This window comes from Centroberyx affinis, unplaced genomic scaffold (genome assembly GCF_046629955.1).
Source record: "Centroberyx affinis isolate AG114_WGS23_722 - 3 ecotype Tasmania unplaced genomic scaffold, CSIRO-AGI_Caff_v1 ptg000285l_1, whole genome shotgun sequence".
Taxonomy (NCBI): Eukaryota; Metazoa; Chordata; class Actinopteri; order Beryciformes; family Berycidae; genus Centroberyx; species Centroberyx affinis.
The window spans coordinates 187501-213341 of NW_027278964.1; the positions used below are offsets into that span (position 1 = coordinate 187501).

The window sequence follows — 25841 nt, forward strand, 5'->3', positions numbered from 1 at the left end:
TATGGTAATAGGCCCAATTGCAGCGTAGTGAAGCTCTAAAGTGCTTCCATGTGTGTGTGCCGTGCCCCAGAGACCCTGGGTTAGGGCAGAGCGGTGTAGTCAGGCCCGCACCGGACTCCCCCAAGCCACACTAACCCGCAGTATAACAAACCTAGACCAGGAGGTGCGTCAAAACAAAGACTAACAAGCAGCGTGTCCTCAAAACCGGGGCCTGCTTAGTGTTTTATACAAACCAAAACTGAAGCAAAGAAAAACAATGGCATGCTTGTGCCAGATAAATACAACAAAACAGAGACGCTGTGGAAGTTTGTTAGAAAAATTAATTGCATTTTTATGGCATAGATTTTCTTTGTTCTTCAGCTCATTTCAAGCTTGGAGAAGAAAATAAATTGAAGAATTTGAGCACTTAAGCCTGTTCAAATATCTACCGCATTTTAAATGAGTGTTGATTAAAGTGTTGATGAGGCGTCTATAACCGACTTTCAATATGCTCCACACTGAAGACAGTGATGAGCCACTCTCTCCTGTCAGGCCCGGGGGCTATTTTTAGCCCGACTCGTCAGGAGAGGTGATTGGCCGACAATAGCGGGATGACTGATCCGTACGGCTGGCCAGGCCGTGATGTCAAAGTGAGTCAGGGCGCCCTGGGGACTGATGGGAAAATGTGAGCGCTGGCTCTCCTCTGACGTCCCGGGCTCCACAGGTGGGCTCGATCCCAGACAGGAAGCGTCCCGCCAGGGGAGACGAGGCGAAGCGGGGAGCATCGGGTTTAGAATTAGTTCATTCCCCCTCGCGATGCTGGCAATCAGGGCTTCATGTGGGAAGATGCAGTAATAGGAATCGGCCGTGAATTTGTTTTATCCGCTTTCTCGTTAGGGCAAATATTAGCCTGAGCTGTATCAGCTGTGTAATTGCTCAGTATACGTACAAGCAGACACTTTTCCCCCCTTTCTCTCTCTCTCTCATTGGATTTTGATTGGCCTCGCTCCTCGGATCATATTTAACATTGTTGTGTAAGTAATGCCGTCGCGTTTCTTGCCTGGAGCGGGCCTGGGGCTTGTGTTTCAGCAGATGGTGATAGATAGCTGTGTTGAGATGGAAAGAGCACGATGAAGGGCAGGACGACGCGCTCTGACTAATGTCTCCGCGTTTATTTGGCCCGGCTTAAGCATTTATACTAGTGCGTGCTTACACAAACACAAACACACTCGCGTACACTCTCTCTCTCACACACACACACACGTCCCGTTTCCCCTCTCTCACACACACTTTCTCTGTCACACACACCGACCCCGACCGTGCGCAGCTAACCCTTCGCTGCCCGTCTTTCCCAAACACCCGATCTGGGCCGGGGCATTCTGAAACGTGGAGTTGTGTGAATGGCTGGGATGGTTGGGAGATCCCTGACATGCTTGGCACCTTGTACAGCTTTGCAGTTGACAAAATTGATGTATAAGCGGTAAGACCATTTGTGACCCCATTTCTAAATGGAGAGCACATAAACCTGTCTTCCCTGCGCGCCACCCCCCCATCCCAGCCCCACAGGTGCTGCAGGCTTCTGGGGCTCGCTGTGTTGGAAACAAATGTGCTTCAGCTGCGTCTCCATACAAGCTTTCATGCGGGAGTTACTGATGTATCGAATTGGAAAAGAAGGAATGGAAATGGCAAATTTCGATCAAAGATGCTAAACATTCTAAAAAAAAATAAAAATAAGGGTGTCTATCATGGTTGTATGATCATTAGTTGGTGCATTTCAATATTCCCAAGTCCATTTCTTTGTTTTGGTATTCAGACAGTATGAAATATGGCCAACATTAGACACCAAAGAACAATACGAACTTGCCAAATAGTTATCAGCTCTTCAAAGACTCTTTCCATTTTCTCATGGATGTTTTTTTCTGACATACTTACATTCAACAAGCCTGTTTATTTGCTTAAACTCAGCTGATGGAAACACAATCAATTCACATTTTAGTTTGTACAGCATTTCAAACGTTTACTTAAAAATTGCTTGACAGTTGGACAGAAACATAGTTACTAGCACACACACACACACACACACACACACACACACACAGCTGATACAGACAGACATTTTGTAGGCATATACAGTTTTGTGCACTTTTTCTCTGTCTCTCCCTCTGTTAGTCACACGCACACACACTATTCTTCATCCATTACATCTGGCTTGGATGGGGCCAGGCCAGATGAGTGTGGGGGCGTTACTGGCAGACAGAAGGTGTTAGTAGGCAAAAACACAATCCAATGGACACAGTGAGAGAGAGAGAGAAGGAGAAAAGGAGAGAGAGGGAGGTGAATAGGCAGATGAACAGACTGGACAAAGTGAGCATGTGTTTGAGAAGTGTTAGCGGATGACGCAGCAAGAAAAGGAGACTGAGAGCAAGAAGGGAAGAGAAATCCCCTAAGAGGTGAGCCAGTTGAGGCAGGGGGGAGGGAGGGAGGGGCAGGGGGGAGGGAGGGAGGAGCGGGAGGTTGCTGGACAGAGAGAGAGAAATGGATGGACAGCAGAGGGACGTGTGTGGATGTCATCTGGCCATCAGTCATACAAAGAGAGAAAGAGAGTGAGAGCTCCAGGGAGGCCCTGGGGGGGCTAGAAGCCTAATCCCAAAAACAGCTGTGTGTAGCGGGGGGGCTTGGGAGACCGGTGCTCTCTCATGGCCCGTCACATCCTCTGACCCCCGCAACGTCAACAGCTTCTTGTCGGGCCTCTCGAAAAGTGCCTGCTAGACTCCTCCGATCGGGTCTCGTCTCTGACCCGCTCCCTAAGGCCCTCTGCACCCCGAGAAGAGGCCCCGCTTCCATGAACTAGTCCTAAATCACTCACAGATCTCATTGATCAGCGACGTGATATGCGAGACTGTCTGCCGCTGAGCTACCAGGAGCCAGTTCACAGGACTTCTTCATGGAGAGAATTAAGCATTAAGCCACGAGAAGCCATGCTTTACAGTCATCTCAGACGAGCTAAGAGACAACGCGGAGTAAAACCCACTTAGCTGGTCTAAAATCACTGTAAATCTCAGCCTCAGGTTGCTTTTTGCTTTTACTAAATTACACAATTGTAATAAAAAAAAGAACGCAAATGTTCAAGAATTTAAATTTTTGAATCAATTAAAATTAGTACTGAAATGATTAGTTAATTAGTTGATTGACCAAAAATTAATCAATTATAATTTTGATAATTGATTAATCGTTTTAGTTTTAGTCAATACCAAATACTTGCTGGTTACAGCTTCACAAATGCTAAGATTTCATATCATTAAAAATATGTATTTAAAAATATATTAAGAATAAATAAAATAATCAGTAGATTAATCGATAATGAAAATAATCGTTAGTTGCAGCCCTAACTAAAATGTTATGCTTTGCCAAGAGCTCTAGTTCTTGAACAGGTAAAGAAAGTGGTTGTGAAGTGACACAGAAGCAGCAGTGTGAGTGGTCATTTTTGGTTAGCAAATATTTATTAATTTGAGAGGTCTGTGTTTACTGGGTATTACACAATGGCTTCCAACCTGACTCAGCCTGTTTTTTTTTTTGTTTTTTTTGCAGTAACGTTGCCGAAATTGGTAAAAATTGAGTCAAGGTACAATATTACTAAAGTGGCGCTAAACAGATAACAAAAAATGTGACAAATGTTGGCCTACTGCATTCCAGTCTCAATATATAAAGCTTAAACTCTTCATCAGCACAGTAAGCATCAAATAAGGACCATGTAATGTATAATGTGTAATGTTATAATGTTTAATTATTGTTAAACTGACTAGTTTCATTAAAGTGCCTAATTGTTTGAGGCAGACTTTCTAACAGTATGCAAATCAAAGGCACATGATAAATGGAAACTAGTACCATGGACCATTCTATGCGAAAAAAAAAAGTGATGATTGGTCCGAATTTAGATTATTCTGTTGATTTGGCTGTGTCATGTGGAAAAACAGTAATTCTCCAAAATTGCAAGTTCTCGCAAATACTGCTGGATTTGGTTGAATTCGCATTAATTATTCTCAGAGGGACCGACATGTCTCTTCTTTCTTTTTCTTTCTCTGCAGTCTGTTTGCGGGCAGCATACCGAGGATGACCTTCATCAGCCTGGGCGGCTTCATCTTCCTGGGAGCCTACGAGAAAGTCCGCCGCACCCTGCTATAGCAGCCGGCCAGAGCCGAGGAGCAGTAGAGGAAGCTTCTCTGGAAGCAGCACCCTGGTCCCCTGGAGGTCCTGCCCCACCCACCCAGAAGGGCCCCTGCGCTATCTGCCGGGGCCCGAGAAGCGGGAACACCTGGTGCTGGAGGGAAGAGTCATCCATCCCTCCGATCGCATTACCCAGGGCTCTGCATTCCTGCTCATCAGTGCCCTGCGGATTGAGTTTAACAGCCCGCGCTTCCACTTCTTTAACAGCACCGATGGGTGTCCCGCAATGAAACCCTCACCCCGTCCCACAAGACTAGCTGTGAAGCATCTTTTACCATACAAAGCCTGTGTGTGAATGAATGAATTATGATATTAAACACTGATGTTTTTTTTAATACTTTGCGAGTGTGAGGTTTGGTGATTACCTTGGGCTGTCCACTATGCTTTCAGGACACTTAGATCATTTTAGTGTTCTTCCCATATTTTTTTCCCACTGGCTGTATAGTGAAGTATGGTGAGCCAAGCCACCTGTGTTAAAGGCCCACTGGGGAGAGACACAGTCATATCTCACCATTGTTACAGTCCTGCAGCAGCAACTCTGAGCTCATCCACCTGCAAGAGCTTCCATTTTATACTCCAGATTTCTACAAGAATAGAAGATTCACTAAATAACCAAAGCTTAAGTTTTGTTAAGAGCCCCAAGTGGCCTGCACAAGCTGTAGTTTTGTTATTTTTGGGTCATATGTTGGGTTATATCATGTTACTGTGTTTTAACATTATGAAATAACTTTATTAGATGACTGGAAATGGTTGCCTGATATTGTACTTAAGATGGCAACTGTTCTGCCTAATTGTGTGAGGCATTTCTGGTGTTTTCATAGTATTATAAAACCGGGTGAGTTAGCCACAATATCAATGTGTTTTTCCCTTTAAGTGTTCAGTGAGTTCCCCCCTGTGGGCGTCCTTCAGCGCAAGGTTTGGAGGTAAGCCGAAGACTTAGAAACAACTTGTCAGGGGCCGAGAGAGACGGATGGTCTCACAGGTGGGAGTGTTTGTCACGCCGCCTGTCACTAGGCCGCTGGACAACAATGGTCGGCGTGTGATTGGTGGAGGCCAGGGCCGGGGGCATGTCAATCATCCGGTGACAAACGTTCATCTGGAATGCACATTCTGGCCAGCCACTGACCCTCGCTCAGCCCTGACTCAATAGCAAATATTTTAAACAGCCCGCAGTTGGAAAAATATGCCTGCTGTCTTTGGAGCTTAGGGAGCCAGGAGACAACCCTGGTTGGAAGATTAGCTTCATGTGTGTTTGTGGTCCAGGCAGAAGCTACTTCAATTCTTTGAAGATCAAGGTCTTTGGATTTCATGTCTTTGTGCATGCCCCGTTTGAATTGATGGCTTTTCCATATCCACCGTGACTGTGTATGCAGTGGTAAATGCTAAGTCAGCTGTTTGAGATACTGTTGTCACAAAAACATCCTTTTACTCAGAGTATACTGTAGCCAAACTGATATACTGTCAAGCTAATCCGTGGGGAAGGGACAGATAATGGCCAAACACACTCCAAATAATAGCAAAATGTGATTTTATTAGACACTTCAATGCCATGTTAGACACTTCAATGTTTTAGCTTTGACATTGGTACAATGGTTTCAGACAGTTTATTTCAATAAATTACTCAGAACATGAACTGCACCTCACCCCCACTTGTCCCTTTTACCTGGATACACTGGGATTGTTTTCCTAACGGGGACATCTGATTGGTCTTGCTGGTAAATTCAGCTCTCTGATAGGTGCAATCAGATGTAACCAGAGGAACGTGTCCTCTGACTAACCTTGATAAGGCCACTGGCAACAGTACACAATACAGACAAGAGCGCATTGGCAAAACACATGCATACATTAGACTATGTAATTATCTGGAACATTCACTGTGTCTTGTGGCCCAGTGTATCCAGGGATCCTGACAGTCTGGGGAGCATCTGACTGCATTATCCTCTAAGTTTGGTTAGAGCACATTTCATAAGCTTCCCAACTGTTCACAGATGAAGCTGCACCAATAGTTCCCTCGCACATGAAACATTATTGTACTGTAGTGATGACGATAAGTTATTACAGTATTGTTACCACATGGTGATCTGACAAAACCTTAATACTGGCCATTTCTTGTTTGTGAATGCACAAAGGTGGATGTTGAGGCACATTACAGCAGTAACACAACTGGACAACACAATTACATCATTCTCCCCGATTCTCCATCTTTCTTAAACGGATCTTAAAGCATACAAAATGTATAATTAAGCATTAGGCCAATTACATGACAGTGCTCAAGTGCACATAACTGTAGATTGGATTATAAATGTGAACTTGGATGCATGCCAACTGTCTTCCTGTGTCCATACTGAGAGAAGATCCTCATTGCCTTGCCTTTTACAGCTTGATAGGTTACCACTACAGCTCAAAATAAGAGTAGTTACTCTTAAAGTTTGACCACATTTGGTTACAAATAGGTGCCAAAGTCAGTTTCTTGGCCAAATAAAGTACAAAGGAGAATCTTTTCTCCCAACTAAAGGCAATCACAGCAGATTTGCAGTAACTTGTAGTATTGAGAAACAGGTGGAAGAGCCTTAATGTTACGTACTGGCAACATGACAATGTCAAGAAATGTGGCGTGTTTCCTCACAAAGAGGGACCAATGGGTCCTGCGTTCCTACTGGCAGATATCATGTACATTATCTGCAGTTCTAGAGCTTGTTTATGAGGAGTACAAAAAGTGCTTTAATGTCCTAACTTAACTCCCCCAAATATCCCATCTTGTACCATCTGACGTACCAAAATAATTTACATCAAAGCTCTTCCTTCATACAATAACAGTGAGTGTGAATTGTGTTTCTGTAAGGCCATGGTCGGCAGCGTTTGTCAAAACATTCAAGTGCAATTAAGTGTTTCTGTAGTATGATAGTGTACCGGTATCTCTCACAAAAAAATCTCTTGATATAGGCTATTACAAGTTGGGTTTCTTGAGTTTTCTTTGATCATGCAATAAGGCACCGCAGCTGAAGCTGGTAAAAGCTGAAAAAGGCTCATTTTTTTTGAAGAAAAAAAAAATACCATCACTCCTTTCTTTGTCATGCACATAATAAATTCAAATACTCTTTTGTAAAAGTTATATAATATATAATATATAAGAAAACTCTTATGTACAGTCAAATGTCCAAAGGTATATTTCTTTCCCCCCTGCACACACATGTACTGTACAATATTCCCTACATTTGCATGCTTCAAATGCAAGTCACATTATTTGGAGCTAGAATTTCGATTGGTCACCTCCCAAGGGAAGGTTTTAACTATGTACAGCTGATACGCTCAGATGGGACGCCACCCACACAAGCTCCACCTTCAAACTCCGGATGCCCCTTTTCCCCTCGTCCCAGCACCCCCTTTCAGTCCAAGTCCAGGGGGGGTCAGGGCCGTTCGCCTCGATTTGAGGTAGCAGTTCATTTCCCAGTGCAAAGAAACTCCACTCAGCCATTGCGAGTCCACATTTTGGGCTTGTATTGGGGATGGGGGGCCTGCTAGTCACTGGCTCTCCTTAGGGGGGCGCTCTCATTCTGAGAGGCTCTGAGAGTGTGTCCATTGGACAGCAGAGTCTGCCTGAGCTCAGGCTCACAGTCATTGTCAAGGCCGTGGCGCGTCACCCCAGCCAGCTTTACCGGCTTGTGGAAGGACTCTTCTTGCGAGGGTGAGCACACCGTCGTTTGTCCTGTTCTGTTCACTGACAAACCTGACAGACAAAGACACAAAGAATGTGAGGAAGGGGAGGGAAGAAGAAACAGGCCAAGTCAATGACACAACATGTATGTAGACAAATATGCTTACAGCTTTAGGCTACTGAAGCAATGGAATGCGCGCACACAGTGCTGCGTTGACATGTGAAGGTGAGAAGTGGTATTTCGAGGGCGATTCCACTGGGATCATTCCTTGCTAAAGGAGCTGAATCCCAGAGCGAGCCCAGACATGCAACAGCATGAGTTGAGTTTGGCAGCAGTGGGAACTCAATGCTTTTTTCAGTTTTTAGAATAGAAGAGTCATAGATATCCTCAGGTGCTTTGGGCTTGCAACTGCGATACACTGTCAAGTATTGGTAGGAGTCTATCCATCAGCAACCTCTTACAAAGCAACTCACCCTGACAAGGTTTCTTAAACAGTGCTCCGATAGTTTCCCATGGTATCAACTGATACCGTATTTCTATAACATGGAAAACTCTTACAGGAATAGTTTGGGGTTGTAAGAAGCCTATCAGATTTATTGCTTCAGTGCTTTTGTTTATGAGATAAACGGAGGCAAAGGCTGTTGGCATTTGTTAGCAATTCTATTACAAGTCTTCAGGGCTGAAAACTTTCTCGCAAGCAGCACATTCCAAACAGTTCACTGTTTCACAACATAATGCTAATAACTTCTGCCTCAAATATCTCAATAATCTAAACAACAAAGGACACTCAGTTCATGCTGAATCACAGAGGCTTCTTAAAAACTTAAGCTATCCCATCAAGTAGTCCAATTTAAAAGTAAACTTAAACTCAACACAATGTCCATCATCATCATCTTACCTTTTCTATCGTGGTGGTTCTGTTGTGACGTGTCATGATTGTTGGGAAATGTAGATCCTTGAAAGTCCCTTCGGATCCCATTGGGGGTCCCGTTGCAGAGGGGGGCCGTGTGTGGCCCTGCGTCACGGTGGTCCCCAGGGTGAGAGTAAGGGTGGGGCTCCGGGATAGAATGCTGCTGGTACTCCAAGCCCACAGCGGGACCAAAGCCGTGGGACAAGTAGTCGGGATCTTTGGAGTAGTTGTTGCTGTTTTCCATACAGTCCGTACACACTACCGCACCATCAAAACCTGGAGGGAGGGAAAGCAAGCAAAGGGGGAGAGAGGGAAAACAAGAGATGATTTAGAGAGAGAGAGAAAAAACAAATATGTCAACAGTGCGGTTATGGTGTCTGCTGTAATTATTTCTGATGCTGAGCAGGCCTTCATGGATGCCGGCGCTCTTTTCATCATTACGTAATACAGCGATTAAAGGGGAAAACAGGAGAAACATTTGGAATACGGAGCAGAGATCGAGCCGTCTGGTACCTGTAGTGTCTACGTGTCCGTTGGGCTGGGGTCCACCGCTGGCCTCCACCCGGATACACACATCCTGCCTCTCAGACAGCGTGCCCTGGGACGAGAGGTAGCTGGGCACGTCGGGAGGCACGATCGTCTCGTCTGGGACGGATGGAGGAAGAAAAGACGGGGGATCAGAACCAGGGTTGTGGATGCTGCTACACATCAGGTCTTTCTGATGGAGTTTATGAGTGAAGCTCAACTATATTCACGCAACCTGACAGAGGCATTTCAGTTGGACATACTTTCCTTGTTTCAAGCTACAATATGCTAGGGGGGTCGGACTAACAATACACTTCCTGCCTCAAGGTGAAAAGTTGTATATTGTAGCTTTAATATTTCACAAACCCTGCTTTCAGAAGCTAAATAACAAAGAATAACAAATAAAAAACAGAAATAAAGTAACCAAAAGAGAAAATGCAGTGCAGAATAATAGCTAACCACCTCTAATTTCACATACAACATAGAATACAACCAAGCTCACCTGTGTTGGTGACACTGCACTCCTCGCTCTTTTTCCTGGTCTGGTAGATGATGCACACCCACACCAGTGAGGTCACCACGATGCTGGTCACCACGGCGATGACTATGATCCCTATAGTGACTGTGCTGGGGCCCAGCGGCGGGGCGCAGGGGCTGGGGCGCTGGGTCACCACCAGCTGGCTGTGCGCGCGCTCCGTGCCCAGGGTGTTGGACATCAGGCAGGTGTAGCGGCCGGCGTCCTCCAGGGTGGCGGAGCCGATGACCAGCAGCTGGTTCCCCGGGGTGAAGTGGTGTCGGTCGGACGGGCGCAGGGGCTGGTCGTTGCGGAGCCAGGTGATGCGGGGCGGCGGGCTGCCCAGGGCCTTGCACTGCAGGGCCACCGTGTCGCCCACCGCCACGCTGCGGTCCTCCAACTCCTGGGCGAGGTGGGGCGTTTCTGTGGGGGAGAGGAGTCGTAGGTTGATTTCTAATGAAAAGCTTAAGCTTAATGAGGTCAGTGTTTAATTCACTGTAAATTGAAGAGATCCCAGGTTTTGGACTTGTGGTGGCATCACAGATTTAGGCCTCTGTTCTCAGGTTTCTAGTTCAGTTCTTTTTGTTCACAGTATTGATTAAACTATTCAATATAGAAAAGAACAGAAAGAATCCAGCCTGGAAACTTTGTCTCGTGCCATTGTCCCCTCTCTCACCCAAATTTCCTCTTTCACTTCTATCTAATTAAGCAGAAATGCCATACAAATAATAATAATGCAATGTTGACAAAAATTCACAAGTTGCTGTTTTAGAGAAGATGTTTTGTTTGCTTAAAAGCCAAATAATGTACCAGTTGTGTTTAATGTGAAAAATTTTTTTTAAAGAGAGAAATGGAGTTCAGCTTTCCTCCTTAGCTTTGTATTGTTTGACATTATGACAGTGCGTCTGATAAAGCCAGTCAAATAGGTGACCAACTCATGTAATGTTCAGTGGAAGCAATGTATACATTAACAATGATTACACAATGTATACTGTAAATAATACCTGGAATTTCACTCACATCAGAGGTCATGTCTATTTGGATACTTTATCATATATCCAAACCATGCAGTTACAACACAGATACACTGTGTTTCTGTGCTGTTTTCACAAGTAATCAGGACAGAATCCTCTTCAGAACAAACAATGTTTTCAGTGTTTCCCCGGCAACTTTAGATACTGGTGAATGGACCGCATTGAACCGAGTGTGTGTGTGTGTGTGTGTGTGTGTGTGTGTGTGTGTGTGCTGAGGTAGGCCTCTCCTCTCAGACAGAGCACTTCCCCTCACAGTGGGACATGCACAGATTAAGAGATCTCACTTCACCCACTTCAGTCGCTCCTCTCTTCTATCAATACTTTCTCCCTCTCCATCAATCCGCCTCTTCCCTACCCCTCCTCTGCCTAAATCCCCCTTTCCTACCTTCCCCCACTCTTTTACCATTCCTACATCTCCTTTGCCCCCTCCCCACCCCCACCGCCTCTCTTTTCCAGACAGGGGCCCCTCAACTGCAAGCCCTGCCCTCCTCCCCTCCATCTCTCAAACCCAAACATCACCAACTGAGTCCGGAGGCATGGTCGCTTGCCTCAATATTTTACATTGTTGAGTGGATTAGCACTTGGCTTGAACTACTGTGTAGGATAGTACAAAAACTCACACTACCCACTGTATGCAAATCTGTCTCTAAAATACCAACCCTACCGGTCTGACCATGTGAAAAAGGGAAACTGAACTTTAACTTTATAAGCTCTTCAGGGGCTGTTGTAGGCCTGTAACTATTATATGAAAGCACAGACACTTCCTTTTTTAATTGCCAAATACCTTTCCCAAGACTTACCCAGCACATATTTCAGTAACTAAGGTCAATGTGTAACCAAACTAGCAAAGTCCAGCTCAACTTAGTGCCTGTTTTCTCCAACGAGCAACCTGGTAAGATTTTCATTGCTCGGTTCAAAGACAATGGACAAAGATGATCTTAGTGCTGAGATGGTTGTAGGAGACCGAGTCCAGCGCCGTTTGTTTGATTCAACAGTGTAAAACAGCCAATAAACTAGAAGCACTGAGGCCTGCAGTTGAAGCAGGCATGACTGTCCCTCCTACAGAGAGAGGAGGAGGGGGGTGAGAATGCCAAACAAACACCCCTCTGTGAGTTCCCCTCCCTCCCCCACCATCCCCCTTTGACCCCAGCCGTGACCTTTAGCCTCTGACCTGTAGCAAGGCCACAGCTGCCGAGAAAAGAAAAATATAAAGCTTTTCATTCTAAGACCTCGGGCTGACCAATTCCCAACTGAGCACCAAGCTATTTACAAGTGCTCATTTTTTTGAGATGTGGGAAAATTATCAATGTTGTGTTAAGCTACACTTAAAGTCATACGTGGGCCAATATTAGCTACGAAAGCCAAAATAACTCAAGAAGGACATCATCTTGTGTGTTGTGTCAGAAATGTTCGTCACCAGTTCCCTGGCACCTTGTAAAAATATTTATGTTCACTCAAGTCCTTTATAAAATACTACAATCACAAATATGTCTGGCCTGGCCATATTACTCAGTGTACACTATTGTGTAAAATGCAGTTTTGAATGAACTGCAGAGTAAGAGCGGGGCACAGGCTCTTACCCAGCACGGTGAGGGTGGCGTTGGCGGAGACGGTGCCCGCCGTGTTCTTGGCGGTGCAGCTGTACACGCCCATGTCCTCCGGCTTGACATCCGTGATGAAGAAGATGTCGTCGTCGGGCATGACGTGCATGCGGCGCTCACGGGCGGCGGGGAAGTCCGTGCCCCCGTCCTTCTGCCAGGCGATCTGCGGTGCCGGGTGGCCCTCGGCGGCACACTCCAGCCTGGCCATGTGGCCCGTCCGGATGGTGCTGTCCCTGGGGGTCTTCACGAAGGACGGCAGAACTGTGGGGGGAAGAGACACTACTTTAGTCAAAATAGGTTGACCTTGATAATAAGACCCAGGGAAAGACGACCACGCACGTATGCTTTTTCCCCCAGCAATGTCCTGCTTCATATTCATACCGTTCCACACATTCACGGTACAACCGCAGTCTTCTACTGTTGGTCAGCAGCTCCACTGGAGCAGTTGGGGTGTTAAGAGCCTTCCTCAAGGACCATCACTTCCTCCACCCACAAATTCCCCATCGGTCCTGGGATTCGAACCAGCGACCTTCCAGCCACAAACTCACTTCTCTAATCTCTCTAGGCTACCGCTGCCCCCTCTGGCTGGTTCAACACACTTTCATGCGTGCGCACACAAAGATGTCAGATGCAAAAGAACACACATACATGTACAAAAACAAAATGCTGGTGTCATTACTCCACTGAGTAAAGAAGAAGCCTAGATACGAGGTCTGATGCAGAGTTGGGCAGGGAACCAAACTGTAGATAATGCCCCTCCATCTGCAGGAGTGAGAGTGTGGAAGCGATGGCCCCTGTCAGTGCTGACATGCAGCTAAATCAATTTGTTCCAAATTCCATCCCAAGAGATAGGGACAGAGAGAGAGTTATTCAAGTGGAGGAGAAGAGCTCAGCATGGCCACTAATCTCAATCGCTCCTCTGTCAAATGGGACAACCGAAACTCAGATAAGTATATCACAAATAAGCGTTTTATTCAGCGGAAGAGATGCAATCACGCACATATCAACAGAGATTCATCTTAAACAGGTTAAGAAATTCCTGGGAAAAGAATAGTCACTGACTGAACATTAATTTGACAATCTCAACACAAAATCAGGCAAAGCCGACCTACCGTTGACGGTGAGGCGGGCCTTGCTGGAGTAGGAGGAGCCGAAGTGGTTGGTGATGATGCACTGGTAGCGGCCCTCGTGGGCGAAGGTGACGTGGCGCAGGTGCAGGATGGTGGTGTACTCCATCACGCCTCCGCCCGGCGCCTCCGACGCGCCGCCGTGGTGGTGGGCGCGCACGTGGGCGTAGTTCTCGGTGTCGGCGTGCCTCAGCAGCTCCTGGTCCTTGCGCCAGGCGAAGGTCATGGGGGAAGAGCTGCTGCTGGCCGCCGTGCAGGTGAGACGCACGTTGCTGCCCAGGACCGTCACCGTGGTCTCTGGCTGGACGGTGATCTGGGGCTTGGGGAGGTCGTCTGGTGGGAGAGGGGTGGCGAGGCGAGAGGGAAAGGAGGGAAAGAGGGAGAAGTGGAAAAAGAGGGAAGGGAGCGATGGAGGAGGGAGGGAGGCATGTGGGAAGGTGGGATGGGCAGCGGGAAAGACGGATTGGAAGTAGGGAGGGAGGGAGGGAGGAAGCAAGGAAGGAAAGGCAGGAGATGGTGTGTGAAAGGGAAGTGAAAGGAAAGGAGCGGAGTGAGGGTAGATATTGAGGGAAGTAGGGGAAGAAAATAAATAAGAAGTGGGTTTAGCAAGGGAAGCAGAAATCACATATCACGTGGTCAAAAACACAAATGTTTACTGGATAGGTGTCTGTTTGTGCGGCTCTATGCATAACTGGATGTAACAGAGGCAAATAAAACACATACAGAGCCATTAGCATGTCTGAGTGCAAATGCAGAGCCACGCTGCAACATAAGCAAAACAAAAAACGCCACACAAACAAATACGCGCAAGTATGTAAACAACCGCATAGCGCCAAGCTGACAATATGGTCCATCTGTGCCTTGAACGCCGCTTGCGCAACACACACACACACAGAGACATACACACACTACTCACCACACACAAAGCTCTCGGAGGGAGCCTGGAAGATGCTGGTGCCCTTAAGGCTCTCTGGGTGGGCGCAGGTGGAGTCGACACCAGTCTGCAAACCACGTGCCACCAGCCACTCTGGCAGCCAGTGGAGCTGGCAGTCACACAGGAAACTGTCACTCTGGATGAGACTGTTGAGCCGAATCGAACAGAGGAGTGGAGAGGAAGGGAGGAGAGGTGAGATTTAGGTTCTGACATTTTTTTCCATTTCTGCACCAATATTGCATGTACTGTGGTTTATATCACATCTTGCAATATCTTGGGGAATCACAATTTCCACTGAGCAAGTGTTTGAGTGTAACTGAATACATGTGTGTTTCGGAATAGGGAGAGAGAGAGTGTGTGTGTGTGTGTGTGTGTGTGTGTGTGTGTGGATGCCAAAAGAACAGAGGGAGTGCGTTTCAATCTGCTTCAAGGCGTGTGTGGGTGTGTATAAAGGCTATGTGCTCCTGGCCTGTGCATGTGTGTCTGCGCACATAAACTATGTGCGCTCTACATATGTGAGCGTGTGGATGCGTGTGTGTGCAAGTGCATGAGGAACTCACAGGGTTTTGAGGTTCCTCATCTTACTGAAGGCCTCCGGCTGGATGGAGCGAATGGCGTTCTCTCCCAGGTTGCTGTTGGGGACATCACACAGTGGGTCATCGGCTGTGACACGCTCGCACACATACATCGCGATCACACCCGCACACACAGGCTCACACCATTTATTAACAAGGATCTCACTTTTAAACAAGGTGGAAAGATCCCAGGCATGTATGACTGAGTGGGGATACACGCCAGCTTTTCAATCACCCCCCCCACCCCCCACCCAAACGGCCAGGGCCTGTGAAAGAGCTTATAGGAATTCCATTTCTTCTACGAAACTGACCATATGCTCAATAACTTTGTTCCTGCGCAGAGGCAGGAAAAAAAAGGCCAAAGTTGAGACTGTGCTAGGCTAACGAGAGGGAAGCAGCTGGGCCCTCGCAAAAGCCCCTGTCTTCTCCTTTTACAAAGACGCTATTAAATTGCTAGCAGCCCCCTCTCCGCCAGCTACTTTTGGCAGTCGCCCGGCCCTAGCACTCTCTCTCTCTCTCTCGCTCGCTCTCGCTCTCTCTGGCTGGGGAGGAGTGTGTGTGTGTGTGTGTGTGTGTGTGTGTGTGTGTGTGTGTGTGTGTGTGGGGGGGGGGGGGGTTGCCGAGCATTGTGGGATACTCACAGGTGCTCCAGGGTCTCCAGGCCGGAGAAGGCTTTCTTGGCCACCGACTTGATCTTGTTTCCAAACAGAGTCCTGCCGTTTCCAAACATGAAGGGCGCCGATAGATAGAGGGAGGGAGGGGGAGAGAGCGAGAGAGAGAGAGAGAGAGAGAGGGAGGGAGAGAAGGGACGGGGGAAGGAGGGGGAGAGCGGGGGAGAGGGGGTAAAGGTGGATCGAGAGAGAGAAAGAGAGAGAGAGAGAGGCACAATTAGCAAGGCTGAATCTGATAAGAGCGAGGGGATTGAGGTATTGGAAATCCGAACTGTGTGGAGATTAGCTAGGAGGAAGGGTAAGGGAGATTGGACGGGGGTGGAGGGGGGGGCAGCTGGGCTCTGCGCTGCTCTTCAAAGACCACTTTTATCTTTATTAGAATTTAATAGCGATGACAGGGCGGGGCTGTGTGTGTGTGTGTGTGTTAGGTTGGGGTGTGGGGGGTGAAAAAAGGCAGGTTCTTTCTCACTGCTGGGGACAGCACAGCTTGTAAGGACATACGTGCGTGTGCGGGTGTTTCCTTGTCAATGCCCGGTTTGAGTTGCTACTCCCCTGATTTGGGGGTCCTAATCCCTCCATCACCCCTTACACCCGCCACCCACCTCCCGCCACCCCCTCCCATCATTCTTCCTCTCCTCTTCTAGCCTTCACTTCACAGGAAGAGGAGACACGGCCGACTGGTTCACAGTGAAGACCCCAGTGTTTAAGCGCTTCAATCCCCTCACACAAAAACAAATGCACGTCTTGTCACAGGGACGGCAAGGCTGCTGCATTTTCGCTACTGTTATTAAGGCCAGATCAGACTTTATCAACAAAAATAATATTAATTTTTCATTATATTCATGATTTTGATTTTTTTCATTGGAACACAATCTTCCCCACATTTTTGCTGGATGTTTCTGCTGGTCTTAAATAAACAAAATCAAATCACTCTCAATCAGTCTGAAAAGATTCATGAATGAGTTTCCAGAAACTTCTCTCTCAGGTTTATCCTGTTCCAATCTACAAATCAACTTTGTTACCAGTCTAAAACGACTCTAAAGAGAGATGAAAACAACTGCAATGACCAAATGCACACAAGCAGTGGCTGGCTTAGAGCTGCAACACCCACGTCCCTCCCATGTGGCGATATTCACAAGCCACTTTTTGGGGAACACAGAGTGTGTTGGTGGACACTTTGATGTCTCGCTCCTTCTCTCTCTTTTCTGCATCTCTTTTTCCCATGGCTTGGCTGCTTCATGTGTGTGTTGCCAGCGCTGGGATGCAGTGGGCTGCTTCCGCCAACACCAGGACAAAAGGGGCAGGGTCAGAGGGCGGGGCATATGCGGCGTTTGATGTTGATGACCAAACGCGCCCCCCAATTTCACCCTCTCTCAGTTCCTAACAACGGGGACTGGGAAGGAGGGAGGAGAGGAGCGGAGGCATGGAGGAGGGATAGAATCGGGCCTATTGAGGTACGATCTCCTGCCGGCCTGAAGAAAAGCCCTTTCTCTCTCTCTTTCTCCCTTTCTTTCTCTTTCAGCAGCGCTCACACTGGGAACCATCTTGGCTGGACATCATCTTTTCATCCTACGGGTCGATGATTGCACGGGGCCGCTGAATGCCAGAAACACCATGTCCGCTCTAGTTTCTCAACTCACTAACTTTTGACATTGAACTTTTTACGAGCCGACGTCAAATGACGAGTGATCATGAAAAACATAAAAAAGAATATTCACTGTATCTTGTTCCCTCTCCACAGGCAGCAAACCGAACCCAACTTGGCCTCAGCTAATGAAACGATGAAATAAAAAGATGAGAACCAGACTAGGCTGGAGCAAAACTGGCTGGGGCTTCTGCAGGCCAACGGGAGTAAAAATATGACCATAGATGTTTCATGAAAAAGCCTTGTAAAAAAAAAAAAAAGGAAGAGGGGCTCTTTAAGTCAGCGCTCAGCGCAAACACTTCCAAGTGAGGTGTGGGGTGCTGAGGGGGAACATATCTCAAACTGGTGGACTCTATGGCCCAAGTCTGGACTGGCTAAACTTAGCTGGCAGCGGAAAGTGAGTCGGGATCTGGAGAGGAACTTTTGGATGCAAGAGAAATGAAAAAGCCTGCTCCCATTTCTCTGATTGTCTGTGTCTGAAGAACAGCGGAGAGGATCCCAGAAACAGTGGCAGGCCAGGAAAGGGGGATGAGGAGGAGGAGGACGAGGAGCAGGAGAGGGGTGATAGAGAAAGAGGGGCGAGAGAAAAAAAAGAAAAAGAGGGGAGACACTCACAGCTTGTTGAGGCTGTCCAGTCCAGAGAAGGCCCCGTTGGTGTCCTCTATTGTGCCTGAGATGTCGTTATGGTCCAGCTCCCTGTGGAGAATGAGAGAAAAAAGGGGGATAAGAGAGATGGAAGGAGGGAGGGACAGAGGGAGGAGAAGAGGGACAGGGTCTGCCAGCGCTGAAGCGTTTCATAGCCTTGGCAGAGGCCGGTCTGGAAGTCACGGGTTACCCCCTCGCCCACACTCCCTCCGTCCCTCACCCTCTCCCCCTGTCCTCCCCCCTCTGCACCTGGCCTTAAGAGCCCCTCCACTGCTCTGCTCTGCCAACCAAGCGCATTCTTTCCTTAGAGGGGTGGAGGAGGAGTGTGCATGTGAGTATATATGTGTGTGTGTGTGTGTGTATGTGCCTGCGTGTAAAGGCAAACCCAGCGCAGGCAAACACATGTATAATTCATGACGGCATGGAGGGATTGGCAGGGACACAATGCCTTGTGAGAGCCAGACAGTTGGGTCTATGCATCCGATGGTGGCAGGTATGGCAAAGCTAAAAGCAAAGCCAAGAGTCCCCTTAATGAGGTTAGGGACAGAGCTTAGCAGTGGCCAGCAAAGACAGAATAGAGGCTTGATGAAAGAAAAAAAGGAGGAAAAAAGGCTGCTTTGAGTGCGCTCGGAGGTTTCCAAACACTTGTTGAATGCGCTTAATTTGCTTCCCCTTGCACGGCTAGCGCGCTACCTCCGAGGGTGAAGTCATCGCTGCAAAGGAACCACCGCCCCACCCCTCCGCATGGTAATCGAAAAGAAAAACAAAAACAACGGAGCACGGAGACAAAGGAGTGTGAGTTGCCGCTCTAGCGCACGCTTTGTCTTCTGAGCCATTAAAAGACTTTCTTTCAAACTTGGGAAAGGCCTTTGAGGTTGATGGTCACCCAAACCCCCCCACCACCACCACCACCACCACCACCTCCAAAATAACACCCTCTACCCCTCCTCCTCCCTTCACTTTCCATCCTTCCCTCGTCCCCCTCTGGTTCTTTTCAGCCTCCACTGGCCTCTGTCTTAGCTGGACTGGACTGGGGCTGCCAATTTCCTACTCTTTCTGGCTGGGTGGACGTGAATGGCCGTTGCCTTGTTAAAGGAGGGCCAGCGGTGGGGGCCGTAGTGCGGGGGACCGGGGACAGGGAAGGGGGCCCCCGATGAGCCAACGACCCCCGTGGCCGAATTAGAGGGCAGGCTGGCCGGCTTGGAGCTTTCACACCCCAATGCAGGCTCCAGCCCCACGCCAGCGTGACCAGCAGCGCAGGCCCAATTAAAGCTCCCCCGGCTCCCTTTCAGGGCCCGGCCTGTGCCCGTCCTCCCCTCCATTGATTAGATTAGGCCTGCCTCAAAGACACAGAGAGCAGGAGAGACAGAGAAAGAGAAAAAGAAGGAGAGAGAAGAGGGAGAGAATTAGAGAGACAGACATAGTGTGAGTGTTGAAGGGCCTTTGGAGATGGCAGGATGGCCTCAGGAGAACAGAGGGACAGAAATGGGGCTTTAAAGGGTAAAGACAACAGGAACAAAGCAGGCAAATAAAAAAGGAAATAAAGGGTGCAAAGAAGAAAAAGAGAGAAGGGGTGAGAAATGGGAGCCAAACGAAGGGCCCCTCTCATAAGCTGAGCTCCCTTCCCCCCTCTCTTTCTCTCTTCTCCTGTGTAGCTAGTTGGCTAGCACCCTGTGTGCCAGCAGAGAAAGGCCTGTATGCGTCTTGGCTTGTCACCCCACTGTGAGAGAGAGCTTGTCTAGCGAGCTCAGGCACGACTCTTTTCTCTGGCTCTCTCACTGGGAAGAGGCACAGCCAAGAAGACCTTTGGTTAGGAACCAAACCCCCCCCAAGCCTTTCTCCTGGATTTCTCCCCCGACTTTCTTTCTTTCATTCCCTCCTTTTCTTTCTCTAGGCCTGTTTGGGCTTTTTGTGCAAAGGGTGGAACAGAGGGAACAGAAACCTCCTATCCTGCTTTTCATCGCTTCAAAAAGGGGGGAAATCTCCAGGGAGGTGAGCGACACAGAACACATGTGCGTCCAAGTTGATTCAGAACCAATGGCCAAAACAAAAAACACACAAAAGGAGTGAAGAGAGAAAAGACACAACAAACTAACAAAAAAAAAAAAGTTCCCACAGAAACCATGACAATAGTGACGCATGCACACCTCGTAAAAGAAGGAAAAAAACCCTCTGACCATGAATAAACATGAATCGAAATGAGATCAAACTCTAAAAAGTAGCCGCCTTGAAAGTAAACAACAACGCTTTCTTAAATCGACCGCTGGGTCTACGTAAGCCGTATATCAAATATCACATGAGCAAAACCAATATTAAATGTCTCAGCTTTCACTGCTCCCGAGTGGCACATCTTGGCCTTATCGTCAGCAGGGGCAGAACCGTTATGTGTGTGTTTGTGGGGTAGTCGGGGGGGCTTGGGGATGGGGGGAGTACTTACAGGACGCGCAAGGCCTTGAGGCCCCTGAAGGCTCCCTCGGTGATGTGGCTGATGGAGTTGTGGCCCAGACGGAGGGTGTGGAGGTCCCCCAGCACAGCCAGACTACCCTCGTCTAGACGAGTCAAGTTGTTGTACGACAGATTCCTGGAGAGAGTGAGAGAGGGAGAACGACAGAGAAAAAGAAGGCAGAGAGTCAGACACAGACAGAGACAGAGAGGGAGAAAAAAAAATGGGAAGAGAGAGAAATGTACTGTGTGAGGTCTGGAAGGAGATGACAGGTTGGCAGAACACCGAGGCAACTCGAGACATCATTATACTGAAATTTCATGGCTGATTCAATGTCTATTTGCCACTCTGTGATGTGTTTTTCCATTGTGCTTTTTTCTTCGCCACAAGATGTTAACAGAGAATGGGCTTAGCAGACCTCTGAGCTCAACAGAGGTCCTAACTGTTTGACAGTGAAGAAAACCGATTCTTGGTTGGAACCTCACGTATCTACAACCTCGACTTCTAAGCCTACTTGAGCATGTGGTAAACCCCTGGAGAATATGTTGTCATTCATGTGTACTGCACCCATAGGCCACACAGCAAAAACGTCCCTCTTAAAAATGTCATTTATTCTCACATCCAGCCTTAAAATATTTTTTTCCCCCTTAAAACATGAAACATTTTGCCAATCGGGTGAAATTATTCCATTTTTTTCAAAGCAGTTTCACGTTTTAGGAATTTTCTAGACATACCGTAAGTCAGGATAAAGCAGATCACTCCACTAGTAGCAAAATAATGACATTTGATTCAAGAAAATTGTTGATACAAGTTGACTTGCATGAGAAACAAGTGAAAATCTCATCTCATTGGCAAATTTGTTCCACTTGTTTTAAGAAATCTAAGATTTTAAGACTAATAATACATGTGTAAATTACTTATTAACATGAGTGGTTTTTGCAGTCCAGTCATAGCAAGTAATATATAATACCTCTTGATAAGTTCTGATTATAAATGATGATAAATCCCATAATGCTATCTTTCAGACAGTGGTCAAAGGCGGTGTTGTGTGTTTTAGTGCCCTCTCTGTGGCCCTCGCTGCCTGTCTCTGTGGCCAGGCTTTGGGTCTGCTTGACCAGTCATGTGTGGAGAGATTCTCCCTGATGACCAGCTCAGCCTGGCCCATTCGGAATGTAATAACAGGCTGCTCATAAAGACGAGTCCCTTTCTCTCTCTCCCATCAGCCAAGGAAGTCATCATGACCCTAGATAATAAAATCATATAACCGCTGACTGGTGCAGAACAGGGTATGATACGCGTATGGCCCAGGGAGCAATCTGTCATTTGTAGACGTGCGCACGGGAAACAGCATCGAGATACACAGAGCAAACTAACCTGAATGCAGAGGAAAAGCAATAAGTCCATCCATCTCTCTGTCCCTCCTGACAGTAACACATAAACGAAGACAGGCGCCACAGATACCCCAGGCAACCACGCAGTTAGCGACGCCTCAGCTGAGCGCAGCACTTTACAGCAGCAATACAGTGACAGTCATGTCAACAGAATACGAAAGACTCTCGGATAATAACTCCTCATTCTTTAGACAAAGGCCGTGGGGGCGATCCTTCAGTGTAATTACCACAACACAACCAGCAGAGGATTACACGCCGGTTTGCCAAACCCCCACGCCTCAGACCTGAACAAAAACTCTTGTCGAAGGGCTTAAGTACTGTCAAGCCCAGCTCTAATTATGGGATAAACAGGCTTATCCTGAGAATAGCGTAGCATATTGAGTGTTAAAGCACAATGTCATTTAACCCTGGGTAAGGTAGAAGGATGATATGGGTGGGGAAGCGAAGGGTTGGGTTCTCAGGCTATAGGACAAGGGCACAGCCTGGGGTTTACATCGAAAGAGAGGGACAAAAAAGATGAAATGCTAGAATTTAAAGCTAAAATTGATTGTACAGTTGGTGTGCAAGGTTTGAAATATGTAACCTAAATTTTTTGGTTTAGGTTAATCTAGGAAACCTAGAAAAAATGTAACTTTGCCATTTGGTTCTGCAGGACACATAAAATACAAAATACATACTTAGAAAGAGTATCTGACACTACCGCCTTTGCTGACCTCAAATCTCTTCCATTGCAGTTATCATTCCATGTTTAGTAGTTTTAACCACAGTCTGCTGAATGTTATTTGCATGTCAATGGGGACATCTGGCAGGACAGTTTGGGTGTTCAGGCTAATTTAAATGCTGGTACTCACAGTTCCCTCAGCTTCTGGCAGAACTTCCATCCGTCAGGATTGATGCGGGCTATGGAGTTGTTAGTGAGGAATAGCTGCTGAAGGGACGTCAGGCCGTACAGGGAGCCACTGTTCACCTCCGTCAGGCTGTTGTAGTCCAAGTGACTGTACCAGACAAAATAGAGGGATATAAGTATTGTCATGGTCATGGAATGTCGATTTTTTTATGTAATGAGAAGTTGGAGATCTTGACATAGTGGTTAGCAGGCAACTGTGATTTCAGTGTATGGTTAGATGATGTTAATGTTGCAGAACAGTTTGCCTCCTCATAGATGTTTTGTATGACTTAGTGGAACTAATGAAGTATTTATTCCATGACAAAACGGTCACTAATCAACCACGGAATATTATTGATGTGTAAATTTATTATATACACAGGTGGCATATCAAGAGACTCTGATTGGTACTGATTCTTTTTTACATACAGGACTTTCATCTTGGCCAGGTCCCAGAAGGCCCCGTCGGTCAGCTTGCTGATGTTGTTCCTCTGCAGCTTGAGCACCTCCAGGCTGGACAGACCCTGGAAGGTCAGACCCTCCACCTGACGGATGCGGTTCCTGTTCAACTCACTAGAGGGTGGACGGGCACAAACACACACAGATAAAAAATTAGTGATTGATTGTGAGAGAAAACCAGTGAGGCATTTTATCATACTTTGTTTTTTCTGAACAACAATAGCTTCCTTTCAGTCCCTCAGAATAAAAAAACAAAAAAACACCCTGACCCCGATGTTTCAAAGCAGGAAAGCCATTTTTTTTCCTTTTAACTGAGGAATGCTATGCCCACATGCTACATGTGCATCCATCACACCTAAGTCAAACCCAAAGATTCCTGTAGCTTACACGCTTCAGTTGGATCATTTTGTCCCTAACAAACCCCTAGCTTAACAGGCATTCCTCAGCGGTGTCCTTTCCACCTGTGGCATGGGGCCAGCACTGTGTACCCGCAGGCTTCGGCTTACAAACAGGGGTCAAGCTTTGACCCAGCCATCCCTCCACACCAACACGAGGCTTCATAAATCTCAGTGGGGTCAACTGGAGGAGCAAACAAACTTAACAAACGCATCAAAATAGCACCATGCTATAGGCATCTACCTAAACTTGGAAGAGCATGTAAGCACAAATCGCAAACTAAGCAAAATATGTCTTTATGTGAGCGCTGGCTGGCTACACATTTGATTCTTGTGATTTCAATAAAACAGCGATGAGTGATTCTGAAAGGTGTGAGAAGATGACACATTGCGTGAGACGTGAAAAACCGCAGTCGTTCTCTCCTGTACCTTATGAAAAGGCCGAGCCTTCTTTGCCTGTAACGGTGGAGCTGTACACCTGGCGTGTGTGTGTGAGGGGTGTGATCGCCCCCAGCCCCACAAGCATAAACATCCACACAGGCTCTTTTGTGTCTAATGTGTATCACCACTAGCGTGTGCAGATACAGTGTCACCGGGGCCACCTGTCCAACAATAGGCACCTGGGGAAACCGCTGGAGCCACAATGGGGGAGACTCCCATTACATGAGTCCCTTCTCTCCCCCAGAATGGAGGTGTTGAGCTATGGATGGGTCTACCTCATCGCTACGCTGGAGGGAAGATGGAAGAAGATAATGGAGGATGGTTCTGGGAATGAGCTAGCCCACTTTGGGGATGTGGAAGAAGGCTATAAATCAACTATAATATGGCTCTGATGTTTACCTAGGCGACCCCCCTCCCCCACCCCCGAAGGTCTAGCTCACACTAATAGGGTTCCAAATGTTAAACACACAAAGCTAGATCAACAGACATAACTCCTCTTCCTTCAAATTTCTCAATTCTCCTCAACTCTCTAAGGCCCTAATGCCTCCTAAGGGGAGACAGAATCAAATTTATTTTCAGCTATAACACAAACATCAACTGTATTTTTTTTTTTTGCAGGGAGAACTGTCCTGACAGAGCCAAACAGGACCTTGTCAGTGTACTAACTACATTGTTAAACTGATGAAATCCAGTGGTACTCACAGCTGGGTGAGCCTTGGGAGCTGGAAGGCTTTCACGGGGATCTGGCTGATGCGGTTTCGGCTCAGTCTGAGGACCTGCAGAGTTGAACCCAGATGGTCCAGAGCTCCGAGCTCCAACACACTGATCTTGTTGTTGCTCAGGTACCTGGAACAGAGACGTAGCACATTGTGGCGTAAGGGATTTAAAGCAGCATGGGTTACGAGCCCTTTGTTCTATTCTTTGTCTCAGTGGGTTCTATTACTGTTATTTTACTTTAATAATGCATTACATACTTTTTCATTCACACATTCTACATGTTCTAGTGCTGACATTGTTAGTTACAAATGTTTATATGACCCCCATTTCCTATATTCTTGTATGTTCTATTCTTCTGCTTTTATTATATTATATATTATATTTTCTTTGCTTTATCCTATTTGCTGCTGCAAAAACCTAATTTCCCCACAGGGACCATTTAAGTTTCTATCTTATTTGAAAACCTATTTGACAGTGAAAGATGGAAAAGGAAAGGGAGGAGGGAAATAATAAAAGGAAGAAAGGAATGACAGATGTAAGGAAGGATTGTTGGATGGCAGGAGGGAAGGAAGAGTAGAATTTAAGTTTAATTAATGTACAGTATGTAAATTGATATGTCTGTGTATGTTGTAGTTGGGTCAGGTTAGCAGATGTTCCAAGTACCAGGAATTGTATCTGTGTCATTACCACAAAGTTACACTGAGATTGTACTTACAGGTCTTTGATCTGGAGGCCTGCAGGGAAGCAGTGGCCTCGTAGCTCGGTGATGTCATTATTGCTCAGGTCCAGGGTTTCCACAGACACCAGCTCTCTCGTCCGCCTGCCATCGATGCTGCGAATCTTGTTATGATGTCTGGAAAATAATGTGCACAAAAGGCATTAGCTGTATTCGACGATCTCACTCAGACCTACAACTCTATCATTTCCGAGCCGAAGAAATGTCCAAATCACGAACTCCAAAAATATTCGCCAGCTCTACTTCAGCGTCCTTTTCCCACCAGCCTTGGAAGACACACACTCAAAATCCCCTGGCTTCCCTAAGCCCACTCAGGAACTAAGAGAAGAGTAC

The 25841-nt window shown here is 47.0% G+C and overlaps 2 protein-coding genes across 2 annotated transcripts in view; one reads left to right on the forward strand and one right to left on the reverse strand.

The window, feature by feature from the left end:
• slc25a26 (solute carrier family 25 member 26) overlaps window positions 1–4836 on the forward strand; it is a 48677-nt gene extending 43841 nt beyond the window's left edge. Inside the window, 1 exon segment of the mRNA XM_071514340.1 lies at window positions 4065–4836. Coding sequence (XP_071370441.1) covers window positions 4065–4161 — 97 coding nt within the window. The 3' untranslated portion in view covers window positions 4162–4836.
• A 573-nt stretch (window positions 4837–5409) lies between these two features.
• Window positions 5410–25841, reverse strand: part of lrig1 (leucine-rich repeats and immunoglobulin-like domains 1) — a 41026-nt gene continuing 20594 nt past the window's right edge. Inside the window, exons 4-18 of the mRNA XM_071514298.1 lie at window positions 25488–25625; window positions 24758–24901; window positions 23190–23333; window positions 22726–22869; window positions 20478–20621; window positions 18011–18091; window positions 15721–15792; window positions 15065–15136; window positions 14487–14650; window positions 13556–13903; window positions 12423–12704; window positions 9797–10231; window positions 9283–9414; window positions 8758–9045; window positions 5410–7930 (exon numbers count right to left, since the gene is read on the reverse strand). Coding sequence (XP_071370399.1) covers window positions 7722–7930; window positions 8758–9045; window positions 9283–9414; window positions 9797–10231; window positions 12423–12704; window positions 13556–13903; window positions 14487–14650; window positions 15065–15136; window positions 15721–15792; window positions 18011–18091; window positions 20478–20621; window positions 22726–22869; window positions 23190–23333; window positions 24758–24901; window positions 25488–25625 — 2797 coding nt within the window. The 3' untranslated portion in view covers window positions 5410–7721. The remainder of the gene's footprint in view (window positions 7931–8757; window positions 9046–9282; window positions 9415–9796; window positions 10232–12422; window positions 12705–13555; window positions 13904–14486; window positions 14651–15064; window positions 15137–15720; window positions 15793–18010; window positions 18092–20477; window positions 20622–22725; window positions 22870–23189; window positions 23334–24757; window positions 24902–25487; window positions 25626–25841) is intronic.